This window comes from Microcaecilia unicolor, chromosome 13 (assembly GCF_901765095.1).
Source record: "Microcaecilia unicolor chromosome 13, aMicUni1.1, whole genome shotgun sequence".
In the NCBI taxonomy this organism is placed as follows: domain Eukaryota; kingdom Metazoa; phylum Chordata; class Amphibia; order Gymnophiona; family Siphonopidae; genus Microcaecilia; species Microcaecilia unicolor.
This window is the reverse complement of record NC_044043.1, coordinates 30,186,375-30,211,393: the sequence shown is the minus strand read 5'-3', so window position 1 is coordinate 30,211,393 and position 25,019 is coordinate 30,186,375. Positions and strand designations below refer to the sequence as shown.

The 25,019-nt window shown below is 46.3% G+C and overlaps 1 protein-coding gene across 6 annotated transcripts in view; it reads left to right on the top strand.

The window, feature by feature from the left end:
• The window catches only part of TPST1 (tyrosylprotein sulfotransferase 1), a 172,628-nt gene that overhangs the window by 120,040 nt on the left and 27,569 nt on the right, over positions 1 to 25,019 (top strand). For 3 of the 6 annotated variants that reach the window (XR_003939882.1, XM_030185608.1, XM_030185607.1), the window contains exon 4: positions 10,707 to 10,757. The exons of the other annotated variants lie outside the window; for them this stretch is intronic. Coding sequence is in view for 2 of the 3 variants with exons in the window: in XM_030185608.1 (XP_030041468.1) it covers positions 10,707 to 10,757 (51 nt within the window). In the remaining variant the exon portion in view is untranslated. The remainder of the gene's footprint in view (positions 1 to 10,706; positions 10,758 to 25,019) is intronic. 6 annotated transcript variants of the gene reach the window in all.

Below are 25,019 nucleotides of genomic sequence, written 5' to 3'. Positions count from 1 at the left end.
CATATGAGTTTATCTTGTTGGGCAGACTAGATGGACTGTGCAGGTCTTTTTCTGCCGTCATCTACTATGTTACTATGTAAACTTAAATGGTGCAGCTTCATTCATTGCATATGATAAAACACTATTCCATTTAACCACACAAGATTCAGCAGTATCTTCCTCATTAACCTTTACCATCTATAATCTCTTAGCTAATGCCAATCTCAAATCTTCAAACTCAAAAGCTGCCCTTCTATTTACCCATTTCCATGATTTACTATATACTCTTATCACACTCAATATTTACCATCACTGCTGCATGATCTGACCATGGAAGAAAACATATTGAATCTTCCTTAGAATTATCCTTACTGGATAAAATTTTTGACACAAAAACTAAATCCAATATATGTCCAGCTATATGTGTAGGTTGTACTACTAACTGAGATCAGCCCAATGCTTCCAAGGACACTAAAATGTTTTCAATCATATCATCTTCACTGCTAAGATCAATTTCATATTAAAATCTGCTAATAAAAGGGATCTATTCCAATCTAAATTGAGTCACTAGTAATTTCATTAAATGAGAGTAGTCCATACGCAAAGCACCTGGAGCTACATTAACTAAAATAATATTTAAAATTTTAGAAGCTATAACTATGGAAGTCTCGCGAAGCTGCTGTTGAACTCGTGGCAGCCATTTTGAAGCAGCTCCGGGAGTAAGACAGGTCTACAGCTGTGCCAGGCAAGAAAGAGGGGGCTCTTTCCTGTCCCGAAGAGGCCACTAGACCACCAGGGCACTACAATAAGGTGGGGAAGGGGAGGATAGGACACCCTGAGGCCCTACCCACCAGCCTGCCTGCCTGTTCATCCACAAATCCGGATTAATGGGCAGGCTGGCAAAACCCGCCTGGATGCCCGGCATTGTGCTCAAAAAGAGGACATGTCCAGGTAAAACCAGATGTATGGTAACCCTACACTCAACCAGTGCCTCAGCAACAGGCTTCCTGGAGTCCTGCAGACTCCAGTGTTTGTCGCTTTCTTCCAGTGTTCCTGCCTGCCTGTTCTGGCCCTGCCTTGCTCCAGCGTTCATTCCTGCCTGTTCCTGACTTTGCTTGCTTGCAGTCTGCCTAGAACTTTGGTCTGTTCCAGACCTCATCTGTCTGCTGCATGGCTTTGCCTTTGACAATTCTAGCTTGGGTTCACTGCAGTGTCCACTACAGTCTCCAGGACTTTTTGTCTTGGCCTTTTGCCAAGTGTTTGTGTGAGCAGCGGTCAGCGAGGACCCATGTTGCACTTGCACTGCACAAGTGGAGCCAACCTTGCTACAACCCAAGTACTCATTGTCTTCAAATTGTGACAAGTATTTTATAAAAACTAGTTGTCTTTTAAAATAGGCTTCACATAGGTGCCTTAAAAGCACTTTAACTAGGTGCCTCCTTGTAAAATTTCCTTTTGATTTTATTTGTATTTATCTCATACCTTTTTCATTGGTAGCTCAAGGTGGGTTACATATAATTCAGGGGACTTATAATCTAAAGGCATCATTTATTAAGGCATTTCTCCAATTTTGTGGCTATGAGGAAAAAAATTGGTAATTCAGGCCCTTTAAGTTTATACCTGAGGCAGTGGGGGGTGAAGTGACCTGCTCACAGTCATAAAGAGCGTCAGAGGGATTTGAATCCTGGCTTCCCTGTCCCAGTGCTTTTACAATTTTCCACTTGGTTTAATGAAAGTGATTTGTAAATCTAACATACTGAAAGAGGTATGAAGTAGACATCTGGGTTTTGTGATGATTGAAAAAATTTAGGACCTAAAATCTTTCATAATTTGTTAAGCAGAGTAAGTTTAGTTTCAATTTCTCTTTGTTGAATAAATGTTCTGTTGCTGGAAATTTGGTTTCTGATTTAGCTGAAGTGAACTTACTTAACACCATCTCTCCTACTGTCACCCCCCCATCTGTCATATCCTCAACCTCTATCTCTCCACTGCAACTGTCCCTGACACCTTCAAGCATGCTGTAGTCACACCACTCCTCAAAAAAAACATCACTTGACCCTACCCAGGGCCGTGCCAACACGGTAAGCAAGGTAAGCATGGCAGGAGGGCGCCATCCTCTGGGGGGCGCCCTGCCGCAACATGCTTACCTCGCCCTCTTCTCCCCAGATCCTTTTCCTTTTTTTTTTGTTTAAATTTACCTCTGTCTGGCGGCAGCATAGCGTTAGTGAGAAGGAGGCGGCGCTCCCCCGCCCCGACGTCTCAGTCTTCCCTTCGCTCAGTTCCGCCGCCTTCTGACATCAGAAATGATGTCAAAAGAAGGCGGGACACTGAACGAAGGGAAGACTGACATGTCAGGGTGGGGGAGCGCCGCCTCCTCACTAACGCTACGCTGCCGCCGGACAGAGGTAAATTTAAACAAAAAAAAAAGGAAAAGGATCTGGGGAGAAGAGGGCGGGTAGTGTAGCGATTGTTTTCGGGGGGGGGCCAACTGCAGGGGGGCGCTGGAGACCCTAGGCATGGCCCTGACCCTACCTATCCCTCCAACTACCGCCCCATCTCCCTCCTACCCTTCCTTTCCAAGATACTTGAACATGCCATTCATAGCCGCTGCCTTGATTTTCTCTCCTCTCATGCCATCCTCGACCCACTTCAATCCGGTTTTCGCCCTCTACACTCGACAGAAACAGCACTCACTAAAGTCTGTAATGACCTGTTCATTGCCAAATCCAAAGGTCACTACTCCATCCTCATCCTCCTTGACCTATCCGCCGCTTTTGACACTGTCAATCATAATCTACTTCTTGCCACACTGTCCTCATTTGGGTTCCAGGGCTCTGTCCTCTCCTGGTTCTCCTCTTATCTCTCCTACCGTACCTTCAAAGTACATTCTCATGGATCTTCCTCCATCCCCATCCCGCTCTCTGTTGGAGTTCCTCAGGGATCTGTCCTTGGACCCCTTCTTTTTTCAGTCTATACCTCTTCCCTGGGCTTGCTGATCTCATCTCATGGTTTCCAGTATCATCTCTATGCTGACGACACCCAGCTTTATCTCTCCACACCAGACATCACTGCGTAAACCCAGGCCAAAGTATCGGCCTGCTTATCCAACATTGCTGCCTGGATGTCCAACCGCCACCTGAAACTGAACATGGCCAAGACCGAACTTCTTGTCTTCCCACCCAAACCCACTTCTCCTCTCCCTCCACTCTCTATCTTGGTTGATAACACCCTCATCGTCCCCATCTCATCTGCCCGCAACCTCGGTGTCATCTTCGACTCCTCCCTCTCCTTCTCTGCGCATATCCAGCAGATAGCCAAGACCTGCCGCTTCTTCCTCTATAACATTAGCAAAATTCGCCCTTTCCTCTCTGAGCACACCACCCGAACTCTCATCCACTCTCTCATTACTTCTCGCCTTGACTACTGCAACCTACTCCTCATTGGTCTCCCACTTAGCCATCTATCCCCCCTTCAGTCCGTTCAGAAGTCTGCTGCACGTCTTATCTTCCGCCTGGACCGATGCACTCATATCACCCCTCTCCTCAAGTCACTTCACTGGCTTCCGATCAGGTACCGCATTCAGTTCAAGCTTCTCCTACTAACCTACAAATGCACTCAATCTGCAGCCCCTCATTACCTCTTTAACCTTATCTCCCCCTACTACCCGAAACCTCCGCTCACAGGACAAATCCCTCCTCTCTGTACCCTTCTCCACCACCGCCAACTCCAGGCTTCGCCCTTTCTGCCTCGCCTCACCCTATGCTTGGAATAAACTTCCTGAGCCCATTCACCAAGCCCCCTCCCTGCCCGTCTTCAAATCCTTGCTCAAAGCCCACCTCTTCAAAGTCACCTTCGGCACCTAACCATTCTACCTCTTATCTCTCCCACCGTACCTTCAGGGAAACTCTAGACTGCTCCAATTTGAGTGTCTGCACATGTTGTCCATTAGATTGTAAGCTCCTTTGAGCAGGGACTGTCCTTCTTTGTTAAACTGTACAGCGCTGTGTAACCCTAGTAGCGCTTTAGAAGTGTTAAGTAGTAGTAGTAGTGATCTTAGTATGTTCAGATTACCTAATAATATGTTGGCACAGTGTTCTGCGTGCCTACATCAGAGAAGCTTATGGGTATACATATAACTGTGCTAGTCCTGATTGTGATTACTGTTACTTAAAGACTTAAAGAATCTCAATATGTATACTTTGGAAGAAAGGCGGGAGAAGGGAGAGATATGACATTTAAATACCTATATGGCTTAAATGCACAGGAGGCGAGTCTCTTTCAATTGAAAGGAAGCTCTGGAATGAGGGGGCATAGGATGAAGGTGCAAGGGGGTAGACTTAGAAATAACCTGAGGAACTACTTCTTCACAGACACAGGACATTGAATTTGTTGAATGGCCTCCTTGTTGGAAGTGGTAGAGATGAAAACAGTATCTGAATTCAAGAGAGCTTGGGATAAGTACGTAGTTTAGTTTGGATTGATTTAATATACCACCCTTCAAGCAAATCAGAGCGCTATACAATTACAAATACAATAAAATGAAAGGGGAAAGGAACTCCAATTCAATGAAAGGAAAGAAAGAGGGAAAAAAATCACAGCACATAAAATTCAGGACCTGCCCCTCTGCTATAAGAGGGTTAAGACAGAACATTTGGGAAGCCATCCTAAAGAGATGTGCCTTAAGCAAGGACCTGAATCGAGGATTGGATTGTTCTGAGCATACTTCAAGGGGCAGGGTATTTCAAAGGGAGAGAACTAATTAAAAGAAAGCCATGTGACAGATGGATTTAAGGCGGGAACAGAAGACTGGAGGAGTACATAGGGATCTCTAAGGGAAAGTAGATGGTATGAATGGACAGACTGGATGGGGCATGTGGTCTTTATCGAACCTTCATTTTTCTGTGTTACATGCAAAATATGAATTGTTGCAGGAAGTTAGTTATATTCAGTTTCAGCTTTTAATTTGATTGTAATCCCACTCTATATCCAAGTGCATTTTTCTCTTTTATTTAAAACAGATTGCAAGTAGACCGTGAGAAACAGGATAATATTGTCAGAGAAGGACCATAGTAATCAACAGCAGATAAAGACTATCATGTTCCATCTAGTCTGCCCAGCAAGATGGCTAGAGTCATAGTAGCCAACTTTTCAAAATGGTTGGGGGTGCTGAAAATTTTTTTTTTTTTTTACAGATGCATTCCCCCTCCCCCCCATTCATATCCAGTAATTCTCCTCTCTCCCCTGCCCTCTCCTCCATTCATATCCAGCAATTCTCCTCTCTCCCCTAGCCTCCCCTCTCATCCATGTGCAGCAAATTCTCCTCTCTCCCCTGCCCACCCCTCCCTCCATCCATGACCAACAAGTCTCATCTCTCCCCTGCCCTCTCTTCCATGTCCAACGATTTCTTCTCCCTTCCCTCCATGTCCAGTAACTCGCCCCAAGCACCACCTGCCCCTTTTCAGCCCTCCCTCTTCTCTTAGTTCCAGGCCCCTCTTCTCCCTCTCAGAGTTCCAGGCCCCCCTCCCTCTCCTCAGAGTTCCAGGCCCCCCCTCTCCTCCGAGTGCCAGTCCGACCTCTTCTCCCACAACAGTCCTCTGCCCTCGCCTTCCTCTGTGCCGCCCAGAATTTATCTTACCTCGGGGTCCCAGCGGCAGCAGTGAGAAGGCAAGCAGGCTCGGCGCTTCAGCCTTCCCTTCTCTCTCAGCTCTAGTCCCGCCCTTGTGGAAACAGGAAATGAGGGCAGGACCAGAGCTGAGAGAGAAGGGAAGGCTGAAGCGCCGAGCCTGCTCGCCTTTCACTGCTGCCGCCGGGACCCCGAGGTAAGATGAATTCTGGGCGGCACGCAGGAAGGCGAGGGCAGAGGACTGTTGAGGGAGTAGAGGACGGGCACCAGGCAAGTCGGGCTGGCTGGGAAGGGAACTTCCAACTTCCGGCGGGTGAAAATATTGGGAATGCTCGAGCACCCACAGAGTCGGCGCCTATGGCTAGAGTTGTACCTGCCACTCTGCAGAACATGCAGGTTATCTCTTCTGTGCCTTTGTTTAGGATTGTACCTGCTGCTTGGGTCACTCCTTTCTCTTTCTTCGAAGTATGACATTATTTGTTTTGCTTTGATCCCATCCCCTTGTGGAGGAGTAGCCTAGTGGTTAGTGCAGTGGACTTTGATTCTGGGGAACTGGGTTCAATTCCCACTGCAGCTCCTTGTGACTGTGGGCGTCACTTAACCCTCCATTGCTCCTGGTACAAAATAAGTACCTGAATATATGTAAACCGTTTTGAATGTAGTTGCAAAAACCTCAGAAAGGTGGTATATCAAGTCCCATTTCCCATATAGGGATCCTCTGTGTTTATCCCATGCCCTTTTGAATTCTGTTATTGGTTTAGTTCCCACCTCCCCCACTGGGTGGGTGTTCCAGACATCTATTCTCGATGGAGGAAGGCGAATAATAGATTGGTAGTATAGAATGTTCTTACTCTTTGGGGTTGGAGAATCTTGTTGTTATTTGGGTTTCTCCCAGGTACTTGTGACCTGGATTGGCCACTGTTGGAAACGATACTGGGCTAGATGGACCACTGTTCATAGATGTTCTTATGATTACTACTCTTTCTGTGAAAGAGTAGTTCATAGTAACATAACAGTTGTTCTATTATGGTTGTCATCTTGAGCTTGAGTTATTGTGGCTTTTTGGATTGCTGTTTCTTTGGGTAACTAGACATTTCTGTCACTCTGAACCCTTTACAATACCAGCCCTGCTAGGAATTATTTTCTGCAAAGAGGTAGATCTATTTTAATAAAAACTAGCAAGGCTGGGAGGGAACTCAGTCTGCTGAAATCTGTTCAGCAGGTGATCATCATATGACTTGTTGGTTGTGGCTAAATTAGCCAGCTAGATTACAGATATAAATTTGACTAAACTTCGGTAGCTATAACATAGTTAAATTGAAGCTCATTACTGTACTGATAGTCAGCTCCTCAGTGACCAAGCCCCATTTGGGGGTTTTGTTTGTTTGTTTGTTTGTTAATTTTGTTCCCTCTCAAGTTATGAAAAGCTTTACTTGTACTTTACCTCTGCCTGTGCAACACCTACATGAGTTCAGTGAGCATCAGTGCAGCACTTGATTTATGGAGGTTCACAATGGTGAGAATGCTTAAGTAATCCAAGCCCTTCAGTGCTCATATCACCTTATGAAATAAACGTCAGAACAGAAAGAGTAGTCCGAATAACTTTGGTAAAAGGCCAACTGGATAGCTGTGAATAATTTTTATGATGTTATTGTTCAAAGCACTTACAGGCTGAGCACTTTGCTGTGTGCCAGAATTCTGACACAGTTCCTTCCAAGTGTGCACTCATCATTGGAACCACTCTCTGTCATGTACTTGACAGTGATGGGAACACAGAAATACTGAGCACGAAGAGCACCATCACCTCACAAACACATGAGCTGCTCTCTCAAATCAACAAAATGAAAAGATCCAACCAGCCACCTGAAGAGAATTCTGCTTTTTCCTTAGCACAGAACTGAAAATGTACCACCCTGGAATTTGCCCCAACCCTGATTTGCACATGTGAGTGATAGACGTGAGTTTGTGCTTTTGCACCTCACCCGCATGTGTGATTTTAACTATTTTATTTTTTTCTGGATTTCTTATCATGTGCCTAACAGTGACGAATACTCACAATGCATTATATGAGCCCACAACCCCACGTGATACAAGATGCATGACCTTTGATTCTAAATCAATTATTTCTTTTCTTTAATTTTGCTAAGGTCAATATTCAAAAGCACTTAAGTGGTTGCATAACTGCATTTAAAAAAAAAAAAAGAAACATTCCAGTAGATGTACATACAGCTTTGACAGTTTTATTTGCAAAGCTGCCAATGTTATACATCCAGAAAAGGGTTGTGGTTTGGGGTAGAGAGAGAGTGGGCCAAAAAATAAGTTCAGCAGCAAAATTCAATTATCTGTCTAAATGTCAATGAGTAAATAGCAGATCTAACTTTAAAGACAAGATTCAGTAAATGGAGCCCAAATTTGGGTGCTGAAAAAAAATGAGTGCTCAGCACTATTCTGTAAACAGTTGGGTGCTGTTTGTAGAATTACACATAGCGCCGAGATTCACACCCAACTTTTGGGCACGGAGGCTTGCACCAGCTGAAGCTTTTTGTAAATCCTCATGCCTAAATCAGGCATGGATCCCCCAAATTCTACAATAATTCGTGCATCTTTAGTAAATGCCCCTAACTGGCCCATGCCCCTCCCTGGCCACGCCCCCTTTCCAGTTGCATGCAAAACTTTACGCACACATCTTTATAGAATAGCACGTTAACACTAATAGGTGCATTACTCAATTAAATTGCATATGGAATTTGGGTACATGCCCAAATTTGCATTCGCAACTTTGAGCTCCGTTTATACAATTCAGGGGTAAATGTCTAGTTTAGATGGTTAAAACTATACATGAATTTTTAAAGTTGCCATTTGTAAGAATAATGTCCCTGGAAATATGTATAACTTTATGGGGTGATTTTATAAAGCTTTTGTGTATATAAAGCCTGCTTTAGATGCAAAAAAGGGTTTTTATGAAATTGTAAAAAAAAAAAAGAAGTATGCATACGGAAAGAGTGCTTCAAATATCAAATGTTGTGGAAAATAACACCCATTCCTGAAAACACAATGGATATCAAAAATATATGGAGGAAAAGACCTCAATAGTCTGTGGTACTTATCAATTCTTCATAGTAACCAACAGAGCACAAATGTCATAATCAATCAAAAAAAACCCTCCTTTTTACAAACTTTAAGTGATGTGGTAGCCGTATTAGTCTACTTTTAAAGGTAATAAATAGAAATAAAACAAAACATAGAAAAGAAAATCAGATGATACCTTTTTTATTGGACTAACTTAATACATTTTTTTGATTAGCTTTCGAAGGTAATCCTTAACAAGCCAGATGCTAAAGACGAGATTTAATTTGCATAGACATCGTATGAAAAATGCCAGTGCCAATCGGGATGTCACCTCTGTCGGACAGCACTTTACAAAACCAGAACACTGTATCAATGATTTTATGGTGAGAATACTAAAAGGAAAATTTAAGACAATCCAGGAACTTAAGACCTTTGAAGGCAAAATGATTTTGTATTTTGACACCCACCAGACAGGACTTAAAGATCTAGGGTTTCTAGCCCATTATAATCTCCCTGTCCCTCATCCACCTAATCCACCCCACCCTCATCCTGTGAGACTCTCATTGGAATGCTTTGATGTTTCACTTATATATACTGTTGTTTATCAACATTTGCTTATTTCTGATCGAAGAAGGGTTAACTTTGAATGCTATTCAACAAAAATGTATTGTTAGTCCAATAAAAAAGGTATCATCTTATATTTTTCTATATTTTGCTTTATTTCTATTTATTATCTGCAAACTTTAATAATTTTTTTTCATATATTTTCTGTTCATTTCTATGTATATCTCATTTTTTAATTTTTCTCTTGCAGATAAAGCACACTCATCTTTTCAATCCTGAAGGGGTCCCCTTTCGCCCGTGGCTTTTTCAAAGGAATAAATGTGCCAGTATATCGTATTACACTCCGCAGCATTGACTGGGAGGGGCATAGGCCGGTTAGGGGCGTTCACTAAAGATGCACGCAATATTATAGAATTCAGGGGATCTGCGCCTGATTTAAGCATGAGGATTTGCACCAGGTTTCAGTTGGTTTAAGTCCCTGTGCTCAAAAGTTGGGTGTGGATCTCGGCGCTACACCCAATGCGGAGTGCTGTTTATAGAATAGTGCTCAGTGACTGCTGCAGAGTGTAATACAATATAATGGCACATTTATTCCCTTGAAAAAGCCACGGGCGAAACGGGACCCTGTCAGGATTGGAAAGATAAGTGTGCGTTTACTGCCAGCTGATTAATTCCACAAGCTAAAAACAGTACAGCGGCTTAGTAAAAGACCCCCTTAAGTAATTAAGTCATCAACTAAATAGCTGCACTTCATTAATAAGAGTTTAAATGGGCAAACTCACTCTTCCCCCCCCCCCCCAAGTCCATGTGACTCTGGGCAAATCACTTAATTCTCCATTACCCCAGGTACAAAGACTTAGATTGTGAGCCAATTAGGGACAGAGAAAATACATGCATGTAATAAATGTAAACTGCTTTGGTTGTATCACAGAAAGGCGATATATCAAATCCGTGACACAGCTCTCCCTCACATATCCTCCTTCTCTTACAAAATCTTGTTTCTGGTAAGGTTGAAAAACTCCTATCCAAGGAAAACCTCAGGATATTTTTGACATCACAAGTATGTTGTGATCACTTTTTTTTTAAACACATTTCAGCTATTTCCCATTAAAAAGAGGTGCCCTTATTAAAGCAGTGATCATCCACTGACTGCCTGTCAGCTCATGGAGGAACAACAAGGAGCCTCATGTGCCTTTACTGGTCCTTATTTTATTGGTGTGCCCCTTTTCAGTTCTCCATAGGGCAACACACTCAGCAAAGAAAAGCTGGACCCAGCCACACCCCCTCCTGACCCTCTTTACCCCACCTCCTGACCATCTTTACCCCCGCCTCCCCTGGCCCTATATCGCCGATAACCACATCATGGTAGATTGCCTTGCAGTAAGTCAGCATGTCCATCCTGCTCTGTGGCATATTGTTAGTAGAAAGGAAACCAGTGACTTTCTTTTAAAGCTCTATCTTGTTTTTTCAGGTCTATAAAGGTGAATTTCAGCTCCCAGAGTTTCTCAGAGATGTACCACAGGTACAGTATTGTAGCATTCAGCTTGATATTTGTGGGAATTTTATTGTAAACTAAATTTCCATTACAGTGCTTCCCACTATTCCAGAACCTGTGGGATAGTTGTGTCCATCAACCAGCAGGTGGCGATAGAGAACTGAAAACTGAGCTGAGACATCTCTCTCTTGGCATCCAGCCCAGCTCCTCAGTATTTTCTATCTCCAGCAGGTGGATGGACACACTTCAGCCTTTGGTTCTGAGTGTTTGCTCCTGGTTCAGTTGATCAGCTGGTCCCCAGTTGAGCTTTGTGGGTGGCTTGAGTCTTCAAAGCCATATCTGGAGGTCTTCAGATCCCTGTTTCTGGTGCCCTGCGAATTTACTCTTCCTTCCCTTTAACTTCCTGTTTTCTGTGGAGCTCTCCTTTTCCAGCACAACAACCTTAAAAAAAAAAAAAGAAAGGAGAAGGAAAGAGGTTTTCTGGCATGGGACAGAGTATCGGTCCTGAGTCTTTCTCTGTGATAAAACTAATGGAGACAGAGAGCTTGGAGGGAGCATCAAGCAGTGGTAAGTCCGACTAAAGTTTGACCCAGAATCGCTTGGAAGGCAGTTTGATGCAGGAGAGTGTCATTCTGTCAAGGCTGAGTGGCAGTGAGAAGCAGCCTTTATCTGATCACACGCAGAGCACAGCTGCCATTTTACAGCTTCAGGGTCTGACAGAGCATTCAACTGCTTCAGGATCTTTTATATTGCTGTTACTCCAGACCTATTTACTGAAGCAGGGGCAGTCAGAGTTGTTGCAAGGTGAATCAGTTTCTCACCCTTCTGCCCCTCAGACTCCCAAGAGATCTCGTTTAGACCTCCAGGAGTGGGCAGATGAGGCTATATCTGCAGGGCCGCCAAAGGGGGGGGGGGGGGCAAAATTCCCCAGGCCCGGTGCCAGCAAGTTTCTTCCTGCCTGCCTGCTTCCGGGTCTGTGCTCTCCTGCTCCTGCGTGCCACCCAGGACTCAGATGATTGCAGTAGCGCGATATTGGAAGCAGAAACAGAAAGGTAAGGGGCAGGCGGGAGTGGTGGCAGGGGACAACATGAGTTGGGGGGGGGGGGGGCAGCACACTGCAGCCAAGTTCTGCCCCGGGCCCGGTTCTCTAAGAGCTAGGAGCTCTTTGCATCGGGCACATACATATGACATCTCACCAACTGGGAGATAATCATAATCATACAGGCAACACTCAACGCAAAAGACTGGATAGCAACCCTCTCGCTGCTGGACTGCTGACTCCATCTTAGTGTTTTTGAGTTTTTCAATAATTTAAAACTTGCTACAGTATTAAGGATATTAGCCTAATATAAAAGTGTCTTTTAGTTTATATAGTATATTGTATGATTTATTTAGTGTTCCCTTCTTAGATGGTAATGAAATGTATTTAAAACTCTGTAAGAGCACTCCTTGTTTGTTACCCTAATTACAATAACTGACTATAAATGAAGAGTTGTCCTAGGGGTGGGAAGACTAAACTAGATCTTGCAATGCCTGCTAGATTTTGTCTGTTAATGCTGTGGTACAAAGTTTTTAAAACTAAGTGGAAAAGACTATGGCGATTAGTTGTTAAAATTTGCTTTTTATATTTTTATTTTGCCTAACACTAACTTACAGTTCCTCCTTTAAACCCCAATCTTTAAGTTCCCAAAGCACAAAGCAAAGTAGCGTTCACTTACCAGAGAAATATCCTCTTCTCTCAGAACTTCTCAGAAAGAAAGTTCAGTGGGACCTTTCCTCTTTATATAGTTTTCGAAACCTAATACAATCAATGGTCCTAAGCCATGCAGATTACTGCAGTGCAATCTATGTGGGATGTAAAGAACAATTCGCAAAAAAACTTCAGACCGCCCAAAACACAGCTGGCAGGCTGATATTTGGTAAATCACGATTCGAAAGCGCTAAACCCCTCCGAGAAAAGCTGCATTGGCTCCCAATCAAAGAACGTATCATCTTCAAAATCTGCATCTTTGTCCACAAAATTATCTACAGCATAGTCCCAGGATACATGACAGACCTCATAGATCTACCAACAAGAAACAGAATCAAATCATCACGATTGTACCTAAACTTACATTATCCAAATTGCAAAGGACTTAAATACAAAACAACTTACGAATCCAGCTTCTCCTACGTAAGTTCACAACTATGGAATGGACTCCCAAAAGCTGTAAAAACAATCCATGACCATCTAAACTTCAGAAAATCACTAAAAACCAACCTCTTCAAAAAGGCTTACCCCCACCGATCCAACGTAAATCCCCACACCTAGCAACACAGCACAACTAATGATTGTACAGGACAATATACAATCTTCATTGCCTTCGACCTTCACAGTTGCCTGACACACACCTACCTCATTCGACCACAATACAACCTTGTATTTGTTATCAACTGACTGGCGAATGCCTTTATGATACCATGTAAGTCACATTGATTCTGCAAATAGGTGGGAAAATGTGGGGTACAAATGTAACAAATAAATATCTGGAAATCACAAATGAATTTCATAAATTGGGTAGACTGTTTGTTCGGTTTGGTAAACAGAGGCTTGGCCTAATGGCTTCCAAGCTCACTAGATAGCTGAAGGAGACTATCGTGTCAGCTTATTTGTTTGTGGGGAAGCAGGCTCCTCAGGCCTTGCGGGCTTATTCTACGAGCCATGAAGAGACTACCTTACTGTCTCCAGTGGATATTTGCAATTCGGCATTGTGGTTGACACTGCATACCTTTGCCAAGCACTACAGGGTAGACATTGCTGTGCACTCGGAAGCCAGTTTTGGGACGACTGTCCTCAGGACGGTGACGCCAGGATCCAACCCACTCTAGGGACTGCTTTTGAACATCCCACAGGTTCTGGAATAGTGGAAAGCTATGTAATAGAAGGAGAAATTAGGTCTTACCTGATAATTTTGTTTTCATTAGTCATTCCAGAGGCCTTCCCGAGGTTTCTGAGACATTTAGTCAATGCAAAGTAATGGGTCAAAAAACGACTGTCACCTTGCATGATGCTTCCTGCATTTCACTTATTCTCTGCAAGTTGTCCAGATATGAGAGAGGTTCACACATGTTTGCTTGTCTGGTTAGTGAGTTTTTTATGATTATGTTTATTTTGAGTTTCTTCTTACTGCTTGTCTGCATAAATACTGAGGAGCTGGACTGAATGCCAGGAGAGATTTGTCTCAGCTCAGTTTTCAGTTCTCTATCTCCACCTGCTGGTAGATGGATACAGCTATCCCACAGGTTCTGGAATAGTGGGAAGGACTAATGGAAAGAAAATTATCAGGTAAGACCTAATTTCTCCTTTTGTTTGTACTAAATACCATCCTCACATGAATGTATTAATAAAATTGTTATACTGTGGATAACAGGTTTTTATTTTGATACATAACAAATTATCTGTTCATTTTCCATTCTGAACCACAGTAAGGAGATGAATCCTAAGATCTAACTATGAGGTTTTTAAATAAGCGGATCATGAAAACGTAAAATCTTTAGGTCAAACTTGATGGTAAAGTTTATGCTTGTGTGGTATCCTAACATAATAATTTTTGCTGCCTGGTGCTTAAACGGTACCATGTAATGATGAATAAATGTAGTGGTGATTTTTTGCTGGGTCGAGCTGGGTTGCTGACTGTTAATTACCCCTCTCTAGACCCCCGCAGGACCCTTGCCCAGGGAGGTGGAGAGAGGGTTTCAGAAGGCTCATAATAAGTCTCTTAAATATGACCTCTGTTTTCTGGCTCCTTATTCCTAAGGGCATCTTAGTGCATCTATTCTCCCACATAATGTATAGGAGAGTAAAAGATAATTTACTTATATGAACACTATTTGTGTAAGCATGTTCAAGGAGACAGATAGACAAGTAAGGAATTGAGGCACAGACTAGAAAAGCTAGTGATAGAAATAGTCTTTATTCTCACCAAAACTTCAAGCTGGTACACACATCAGTTAGATTCTCAGTTCAACCGACTGTAGCTTTGCCCTCTGAGTGGCGTTGGGGAAGGACTCCGATTTCTATTCAGATTTACATTTCTTTTATAGTATTTGCTGTCCATACAATTCAATGGGGACTCAATTTTTTTTTTCATCTGTGATTCATCCTTTCTGACAGTTTGCTTAACCACAGATCGGATGCCCAAATCTCCCCCTTCTTACAATTTCTCAATACCTGTAACATCCTTTTTGGTAAACGACTCTCTGACTAATGCAGGGATAGGTATCCATTTTATGAAAAGGACTCCATTTTAAATTCAATTGCTTGACCTAAGTTTTAGTTATTCAAGTCATTTAATCCTTCATCTAACCTTTAAAACTGTATCTGGATGTTACCCCAGTTCCTGATAAGGCTTGTCAGCTGGGCCCTGCTTCAGCAAGTACTCAGCTGCAAAGCCATCATCAGATTTCTGGCCTGGTCAGTGCTTCTTAGCAGCCTAGGCTTTAGAGCTCTGCCCACCACTATTCCAGTGGAGGGGTCTCTAGCTGTAACACATATTAACATGACTGAGAAGCTTTATGCATTCAGCAACTTGGAAGGCGCTGCAAGAAGTTTCACTCAGGCTGGCACTGCCAGGCAGTTAATATCATACATCTTGAAATCAGCAGCAAGGATAAGAGGGTTTGTGAGTTCAGTAGATTGCCTTTGTCTGTTGTCTGGTTAGATTTCAAGTGTAGCTAATGTTCTCTGTCCATGCATCATTGTGTGAACTTTGGTAATTTTAGCCCTTTTTTTTAATATGAATTTGTATTACCGTATGCCATATGGAATGGGTTTTGACTTGTGCTCTTCATTTTCACATTGATTAGGGAAGTTTCTTGTAACTGAGCATCAGTCAGTGCAGTTTATTATCTAGCCAGCTTTACTATATTAAATTTGGTAGTAAAGGTTTTTAGATATGTACGGCTAGCCCATCACTAGGCAACCTAGGTGTCCACCTAGGGTGGCAGCCATAAGGGAACAGCACTGTGGTGCCGGCAGAACCAGTAAGACGACAGCAAAGCAATAAGTCTCTCAGCGTAATGGCAGGTTATTGAGCACTTAATGCCTGTGGCTCCAGAGGATAGAGGTAGGGTGGCAGTAGGAAGAGAAGAGGGTGGGGGGAGGAATGGATGCTGTTCACTTGGGGGGGAGGGTATGGTCGGAAAGACTAAATTCTGGACATTATGGATGGGGTAGGGAACATAAGGGAACATGTTGGACTGCAGGGGGGGAGGGGCATGGTTGAAGATTTACTTAGGGTGTCAGATACCCTTGAACTGGCCTTGCAGATGTGTGACAGAGCTTAAGACTGGGTGATAGGAAAGTTGCATAGACCCTTTAAGGGAAAATTGCATTTTATTCCTTCCTTTCTGTGGGTATACCTGCAAGTGGTTCCAATGTCATTTATAACTTTTCTTCTGTTGCCCACCTTAAAGTATAGTAGATGTACTTTCTGGTCTTTTATAAAGAGTTGTTGGCTTCAAGTACTGGAATATATTATATATGGGGTACTGGGGAGGGGTATGAGAGGAAGAGGATCTCTGAAGTGGGGTGAGGGTAGAAATGACAAATGGGGATGGGGTAGAGGTAGAAGAATGGCATAGAGGCAAAGGAGGGCAAGAGAGACAGGGATGGAGTTAGCGAGGGGATGAGAAGGTGAGTACAGAGGATGGAAATAGAGAACTAAGGAGTGGGTGAAAGATGGAGGGGGAATAGAAGACTGGGGAAGGGGAGAGGGAGGACAATGAGAGTACTGTAGAGGAAGATGGGAAAGTTGGTAAGTAGATGAGAGTTGAAAAGAAGGAGGCTAAGGAGAGGGTGAAAGGGAGAATTAGGGTAAAATCAAATGGGCAGATATAAATGCAGAGAAGAGAAAAATGGGGGGAAAATATAAAAAAAGAAAGTTTAGTAACAGGCAGATACAGAGAAGGAAAAAAAAGACAAGAGGAGAGAGAAGAAATGGAAAGGCAAACCTGGAGAATAATTTAGGAGAAGACTGACACAAGGAAACTGGAAAAGAGACTGGGACCAACACAGAAGTAAAATTCCCAGACAACAAAGGTAGAAAAGAAAAAATATTATTATATACTTTTTAAGGACTGGAACATGTCTGCTTGGGAAATGAACATCTTTTCTGTTTTTGTATTTGTAGAGTACAGGAGAAAATGTGTTTGTTTCTCTTTTACCAGTATTTCCCTACTTATAGAGTCTGGCTTTCTTGGGCAGAGCGGAGGGGGGGGGGGGGGGGTTCCATTTCAGTTTTTGTCTGCAAGTGTTTTGTGGTCCCCTATTTTGTATCAGCTGAGGGTCTGTCTATGTTCTATTTGTGCAGGTGAGGTGAAGGATTCGGCTAACATGTTCTCTTTATTTAGGAATTTGTAACAGTCCAGCTTGTTTCATTTTCCCAGTGGTAGGTATATTGGTGCTGTAGGACCTAGTGTAATATTTATAGCACTATCTTTTTGTAGGTGGGTTAGGGCTGTTATGGTGTGTTAAGCTTCCTATGTAGGTTTTGAGTGACTTTTTGCAGGGTTTTGTGTTATTTTTCAAAGTGTCTGGTGGTCCTATTTGACAGCAGGCTCTTGTCACCCAAAATAAAAATGACCAAGACTGGTGGTCTCCACATCCTGTAGAGTCACTGCACAAACAATAGCCCATCTGATTTTTAATCAAAGTGTCTGGCAGTGGAAGGAGCATGTGCTGCTCCTGAGGTGATTATCACAATTTCAATATTTTCTTGTAAGAGGGATAGCTCCATTGTTAGGGAATATGGAATTTGTCATATAGAACTAGAGGTGCAGGGTTTATGTTAAGATTCTGTCCAATCCTATAGAGAATCCAGACTTTACTCCACACAGAAAAATGTATTGAATGATGCTATCAGTTATAATAGTGGTTTTAACTGGTAGCTGAATCTATATGTGTAATGTTCCTTGGTAGTGAGCCTTCCATATGTAGAGGAGTCTACGATGGGCCAATCTCAGGCCCACAGATAAGTGGAAGTAACTGGCCAGGGCCTAGGGTAGGGGCGCACAGGGCCTGGGCTAGAACAGAGCAGTTTTCAGCTCAAGGGCTCAGGAACAGGGTGGACAGAAACCAAGCGTACTGAAACACGGGAAGTGTAAGCATAGCTTACACACACTCAGAGCTAGGACTAGGTGGGAACCCACTGACGCACAGTGGCTGGCTGCTACCCAGGAACCCACTGACACCCGGTAGCAGGCAGCTGCGCAGGAACCCACACAAACACTGAGTAAGCAGCATAACAGGAACTCACTCGCACTCAGAAGAAGCAGGCTTCTCAGGAACCCATGCATGCACAGAGCAAGCAGGGTAACAGGGACCCCCTCATACACAGAAGCAGCAGGCTGGAGACGTGCCAGGAAAGCGTCCAGAGTAGGAGGGAGGAAGGAGGCATCTCAGGACTCACAGAGCACAAGACAGGCTACAAGGGCAGCTAGCGACAAGAGCCCCGAAGTCCGGGTCAGGCGGGGTAAAAAGCTTCACTGGCCTGGCGTTTGACGTCACAATGTGGGACTGGTGCCTCTCCTGCATGGTTCCCACGCTTCCTGGAACAGTAGAGGGTGGAATTGCACCATTGCCCGATACTCCTTGTCGACACTGACCTCGGAGTCCAGGGGTACGGCTTTATGCAGAAAGTCCATGGCATCTTATATTGCTAATTTTTAAAAAGAGATCGGGGAGAGGTGTGTGTGATGTGGTAGGCATGATGTGTGGAAATGTCACTTTGACTCGCCCCCCCCCCCCCCCATACCTAGGTTGCCTCCCTGTTGCCACCCCAAATATTTCTGTCTAGAGATGCCACTGGTAAACAGGCATGCACTGGATCTGCTGTAGTCTTCCCCTCTCAAACACTCAAGCCATTGAAGCATCCAGATGTCCTTTGTCGTCTCCACTGTTTTGCCTGTTTGGGACTTTTTTATGGAGTTATTTTCTTCTGTGTTGTTTCCTCTTCTTGTGTCCATTTGGATCCATAAATAGTTGCCTTTTGAGCTGGGGACCAAGTTAGGAGGTGAAGAGGGAGGATATGTTTTAAGGGCCGGGAGTTTGGATGAATGGGTTGTTTTTTAGGTAATGCATATGCCCCCAGCACCTATGCTTAGGATTTTTTTTTTAAGAGCTGGTGTGAATGGCACTTCCATATCATCAAGCTGATCAATCCATAGACTGGTGGGTTGTGTCCATCTACCAGCAGGTGGAGATAGAGAGCAAACTTTTGCCTCCCTATATGTGGTCATGTGCTGCCGGAAACTCCCCAGTATGTTCTCTATCTCAGCAGGTGGTGGTCACACACAGCAGCAGCTCTGGCTAGGCCTCCAAGCCTAATTTTTAGGTTTTGTTGAGTGCCTGGGGTTGAGGGCTCTTCTTGAGCAAGTGCAAACCTGGTGGTGCCAGGTCCCTCCTTTTCTTCCCCCTCCCGCTGGCTCCGTTAAAAAAAAAAAAAAATTTTGAACGTCCTTAAAGGCGTTTATTTCGACGTTTCTTTAAACGTTTATTGCAGCTACTCACTGGGACACCAGGTCGTTACAGCTCGGAGCGGAAAGCAGGTAATTTTTACCTTTTTATGGCGGGCAGGGGGTTCCCCGATTGATCTCCATGTGGCCTATGGCGTCGGAGGGCGAGGGCGCAAAGAGTTGCTCCCCTGATTGCTTGGGCGCTTCTAGAGGGGATGCGGGGGTCTTAAAGTCTGATTCGCCCTTGTTGGGTGACAGTTTCGTGACCGATGAGTGTCCCGGTCCTTCCTCCGGTGTGGCGGTTTTTCCCGCCATAAACGCCCATCCCCCGCTGCTCGCCTCCGCCATCTTGGCCGGCCACGCGGCTCGGACGGCTTCTTCTTGGGCCGCCCTTGAGGTGGGAGACATTAATGCCATGAACGCCCTTAATTTGGGCGACGGCACAAAAGCGGCTAAAGTTAAGCGCCGTTCTTCCCGCGCGGCTCCTTCGCGGAGTGTCGCGCCGGACGCCATCTTGGATGCACAGCATGTCTCTCCCCCGCTCTTGCGAGCGCCGGTTGAGGGTGCGTCTAGGGCTGTAGCCCAGGCTGCGGAAGTGCACAGTCTGGGGGGTTTCTCCCCCGAGTTTGTTTTGCTGCTGCATCAGGCCTTCCTTATGCAAAACGCTGCCCCTGCTCCCTCGTCTGGTAAAGAGGTTGAGGCCCCCGGAGGTAAACGCCCTCGGGTTGATTCCCAGGCATTGGAGGACTTTGTCTCCTCCGATGTAGATGAGGGCAGCGTATCTGAGTTCTCCCAACGGTCCTTTGCGGATTCCTTGGAGGAGACGGATCCCCGCTCGGATGGAGCGGATGACCCCTCTGCAGCGCGGCTCTTTAGCTCAGAGGATTTGCCCAACCTGTTAGTGCAGGCCATGGGCATTTTAAAGATTTCCTCTCCGGAGGACGTCTCTCCCTCAGCCCCTGTTGGCTCTGCCATTATGCTGGGGACGAAGCGCCCGCCTAGAACCTTCCACGTGCATGATGCCATGCACACCTTAATTTCGGCTCAATGGGATGTCCCGGAAGCGAGCCTTAAAGTGGCTAGGGCTATGTCCCGCCTCTATCCTTTGCCTGAAAGTGAACGTGAGGCCTATCTGTGGCCTACCGTGGATTCTTTAATCACTGCGGTGACTAAGAAAACGGCGTTGCCGGTGGAAGGTGGCACGGCCCTAAAGGACGCCCAAGACAGAAGATTGGAGGCGGCCTTAAGGTCGTCCTTTGAGGCGGCTGCTTTAAGTTTGCAGGCCTCAGTTTGCGGCTCCTATGTGGCCAGGGCGTGCCTGACTATGGTGCAGCGGGCTTCCCCCTCGGATCATTCCTTGAGGGCTGATTGGCCGGCCCTGGAATCGGGCTTAGCCTATTTGGCAGACTTGCTGTATGATGTCTTGAGGGCCTCAGCTAAAGGCATGGCTCAGACAATCTCTGCGCGGCGGTGGCATTGGCTGAAGCATTGGTCTGCTGACCACGCCTCTAAATCCCGCCTGGCTAGATTGCCTTTTAAAGGCAAGCTGCTCTTTCGGGTCGAGCTGGACAAAATCGTGACCGATCTCGGCTCGTCTAAGGGCAAGAAGTTACCAGAGGTCAGGGCTCGGGCTAGTACTCGCCCAGTACCTCTAGAGGACGGTTTCAGGAAGCCCGTCGGTACCGCCCGGGCCCTCTTCCTTCAAGAGGAACTTCTCCCCCAAGCAGCATTCCTTTCGCAGAGACCGCCGTCCCGGAGGTGCTCCCTCCGGTCCTCCCCCAGGGTCTCGTACCCAATGACGGGGCCTTGGTCCACGCCCCAGTGCAGATTGGAGGACGGCTGTCCTCGTTTCTGGGCGAGTGGACCACAATAACTTCAGACGCTTGGGTGCTGGAAGTCATCAGAGACGGCTACAAGCTAGAGTTCTGCCGACCCTTAAGAGACGGGTTTGTACTCTCTCCCTGCAAGTCTCCGGTCAAAGCTGTGGCAGTGCAGCAGACCTTGGACAATCTGATCCGCCTGGGTGCGGTCGTTCCGGTGCCAGAAAATCAGCTTGGCAAGGGGCGTTACTCCATTTACTTTGTGGTACCAAAGAAAGGAGGTTCTGTACGGCCTATCCTCGACCTCAAAGGGGTCAATCGGGCCTTGAAAGTTCGGCACTTTCGCATGGAGACTCTCCGCTCTGTTATAGCGGCAGTGAAGGCAGGGGAGTACCTGGCATCCTTGGACATCAAGGAAGCGTACTTGCATATTCCCATCTGGCCTCCTCATCAACGCTTTCTGCGTTTTGCAGTCCTGGGCCGACACTTCCAGTTCAGAGCCCTCCCATTCGGGTTGGCTACTGCTCCGCGGACCTTCTCCAAAGTAATGGTGGTCATCGCGGCCTTCCTGAGGAAGGAAGGAGTCCAAGTCCATCCTTATCTGGACGACTGGTTGATCCGAGCCCCCTCTTATGCAGAGTGCGGCAAAGCTGTGAACCAGGTGGTTGCTCTTTTGAGCTCCCTGGGGTGGATCATCAACTGGGAGAAAAGCCAGCTGCGCCCAACTCAGTCCCTGGAGTATCTGGGAGTTCGATTCGACACCCAAGTGGGCAGAGTGTTCCTGCCAGACAATCGGATTGTCAAGCTTCAGGCTCAGGTGAACCAGTTCCTAGTAGCCTCTCCTCTTCGGGCTTGGGACTATGTGCAGCTGTTGGGCTCTATGACGGCCACGATGGAAGTAGTGCCCTGGGCCAGGGCTCATATGAGACCACTACAACTCTCTCTGCTGCAGCGCTGGACTCCGATGTCGGAGGATTATGCTGTGCGCCTTCCCTTGGACCCAGCAGTGCGCAAGGCGCTGAGCTGGTGGACGCAGACAGACACGTTGTCTGCAGGAATGCCTCTGGTGACCCCGGAGTGGATTGTCGTCACGACGGATGCCTCTTTGTCGGGCTGGGGAGCCCACTGCTTGGGAAGGACAGCGCAGGGGCTCTGGTCTCCTGCAGAGGCAAAGTGGTCTATCAACCTCCTGGAACTCAGAGCCATTCGGTTGGCGCTTTTGGAGTTCATCCCGGTACTGGCGTTGAAGCCTGTACGGGTCCTGTCGGACAATGCCACGGCTGTGGCCTATGTCAATCGCCAGGGAGGTACCAAGAGCGCCCCTCTAGCCAAGGAGGCCATGAATCTATGCCAGTGGGCGGAAGCGAACCTGGAACAGCTGTCAGCGGCCCACATTGCCGGAGTCATGAATGTCAAGGCGGACTTTCTCAGTCGCCATACCTTGGAGCCCGGAGAGTGGCAGCTATCTGCTCAGGCGTTCTTGGACATCACGAAGCGCTGGGGCCAGCCGAGCCTAGACCTGATGGCGTCATCGGCCAATTGCCAAGTGCCGCGCTTTTTCAGCAGAGGACGGGACCCTCGATCCCTGGGAGTAGATGCTCTTCTCCAACAGTGGCCGACACAAGAGCTTCTCTATGTGTTCCCGCCCTGGCCCATGTTGGGCAGGGTGCTAGACCGGGTGGCAAAGCATCCGGGCCGGATAATCCTGGTGGGTCCGGATTGGCCCAGACGTCCCTGGTATGCGGACTTGATCAGGCTCTCAGTCGACGATCCTCTGCGGCTGCCAGTGGAGCAGGGTCTGTTACATCAGGGTCCTGTGGTGATGGAGGATCCCTCCCCCTTTGGTCTTACGGCCTGGCTATTGAGCGGCAGCGTCTGAGGAAGAAGGGCTTCTCAGACAAGGTCATCGCCACTATGCTGAGAGCGAGGAAGCGCTCTACTTCTACTGCTTACGCCAGGGTTTGGCGTACCTTTGCAGCGTGGTGTGAAGCAGGCTCATTTTCTCCATTCACTGCTCGAATTTCTTCAGTGTTGGCATTCCTGCAAGAAGGTCTGGAGAAAGGCCTGTCGCTCAGTTCCCTTAAAGTCCAGGTAGCGGCCCTGGCTTGCTTCAGGGGCCGCCTGAAGGGTGCTTCCCTGGCTTCGCAGCCAGATGTGGTGCGCTTTCTCAAGGGAGTTAATCACCTGCGCCCTCCTCTGCACTCGGTGGTGCCTGCGTGGAATCTCAACCTGGTGCTAAGAGCGTTACAGAAGCCGCCTTTTGAACCCTTGTCGAGGGCATCTCTGAAAGACCTGACGTTGAAAGCAGTCTTTTTGGTGGCTATCACTTCAGCCAGAAGAGTTTCCGAGCTCCAGGCACTCTCATGTCGAGAGCCTTTTCTGCAGTTCACTGAGGCAGGAGTGACTATTCGCACAGTGCCTTCCTTCCTGCCCAAGATTGTTTCTCGCTTCCATATGAATCAGCAGCTCTGTCTCCCTTCCTTTCGTAGGGAGGACTACCCAGAGGAATACTCTGCTCTCAAATATCTGGATGTGAGACGAGTTATCAGATACTTGGAAGTGACCAATGATTTCCGGAAATCGGATCATCTGTTTGTCCTGTTTGCAGGTCCTCGTAAGGGTCTGCAGGCTGCTAAGCCTACAGTGGCAAGATGGGTCAAGGAAGCCATTGCAGCGGCTTATGTGGCCGCGGGGAAGGTGCCGCCTATCCAGCTGAAGGCTCATTCCACTAGAGCTCAGGCGGCCTCAATGGCAGAGGCCGGGTCCGTCTCCTTGGCAGAGATATGCAAGGCGGCAAATTGGGCATCGGCCCATACATTCTCCAAGCATTACCGCTTGACTGTGGCTGCTCGGGCGGAGGCCCGGTTTGGAGCTTCAGTGTTGCGGTCAGGGATTTCTATGTCCCGCCCTGGGTGAGTACTGCTTCGGTACATCCCACCAGTCTATGGATTGATCAGCTTGATGATATGGAAGGTAAAATTATGTATCATACCTGATAATTTTCTTTCCATTAATCATAGCTGATCAATCCATAGCCCCTCCCAGATATCTGTACTGTTTATATTCTGGTTGAATTTTAGGTTCAAGTTTAGTCTTCAGTTACTTCAGGAGGACTTCGTGTTCAAGTTCTTTCACTTGGATTCTTCAAGAGTTGAGACGAGTTTGTGTTACAGTGAGCTGCTGCATTCCTCTCCCCTCCGTTTTACGGGGCTGGATTGAGACTTAAATTCTGCCGGCACTCCCTCCCGCTTCGTGCGGCTGTAGGGCAGCTTTGTACCCCTCCCGCTTCGGCGGTGTTAGGGTCAGTCAGCTCCTCCCGCGGTTGCGGTTGCAGGATAAGCCAGATCCCCCCGCATCGGCGGGTGTGGTGTCCCTCCCCCGCTCCGCGGGGATGAGCTGGACGGATTCCCCTCCCCCACTTGTGTGGGGATGAGCTGGGTTAATTCCCCTCCCCCGTTTTGGCGGTGGTGAGCTGGGCAGAGTGTCCCTTTGTGGGTGTAATTCTCTAAGTGCTGAGTCCTGCGGATGGAGCTTTGATATCGACATACTGAGGAGTTTCCGGCAGCACATGACCACATATAGGGAGGCAAAAGTTTGCTCTCTATCTCCACCTGCTGGTAGATGGACACAACCCACCAGTCTATGGATTGATCAGCTATGATTAATGGAAAGAAAATTATCAGGTATGATACATAATTTTACCTTAATTTCCGGAGCACCAGCTGATATTAGAAAATTATTTCAGCATAGTAGCTGATCGATATAAGGACTGTATGTCTCTGAAAACACCACTGAAAAGGGAGGGTGCGATTGGGGTAAATTTGTTGATGGAGCAGCTGGGAATATTGGACAGGAAGAATCTTGCATCCAAATGATAATGATTTCACTTTATATTCTCATTCTCATCTGAGTTATTCTAGAATAGATTACAGTGATGTGAAAAATTTTTCTCCCTTCCTGATTTTCCTTGTTATTC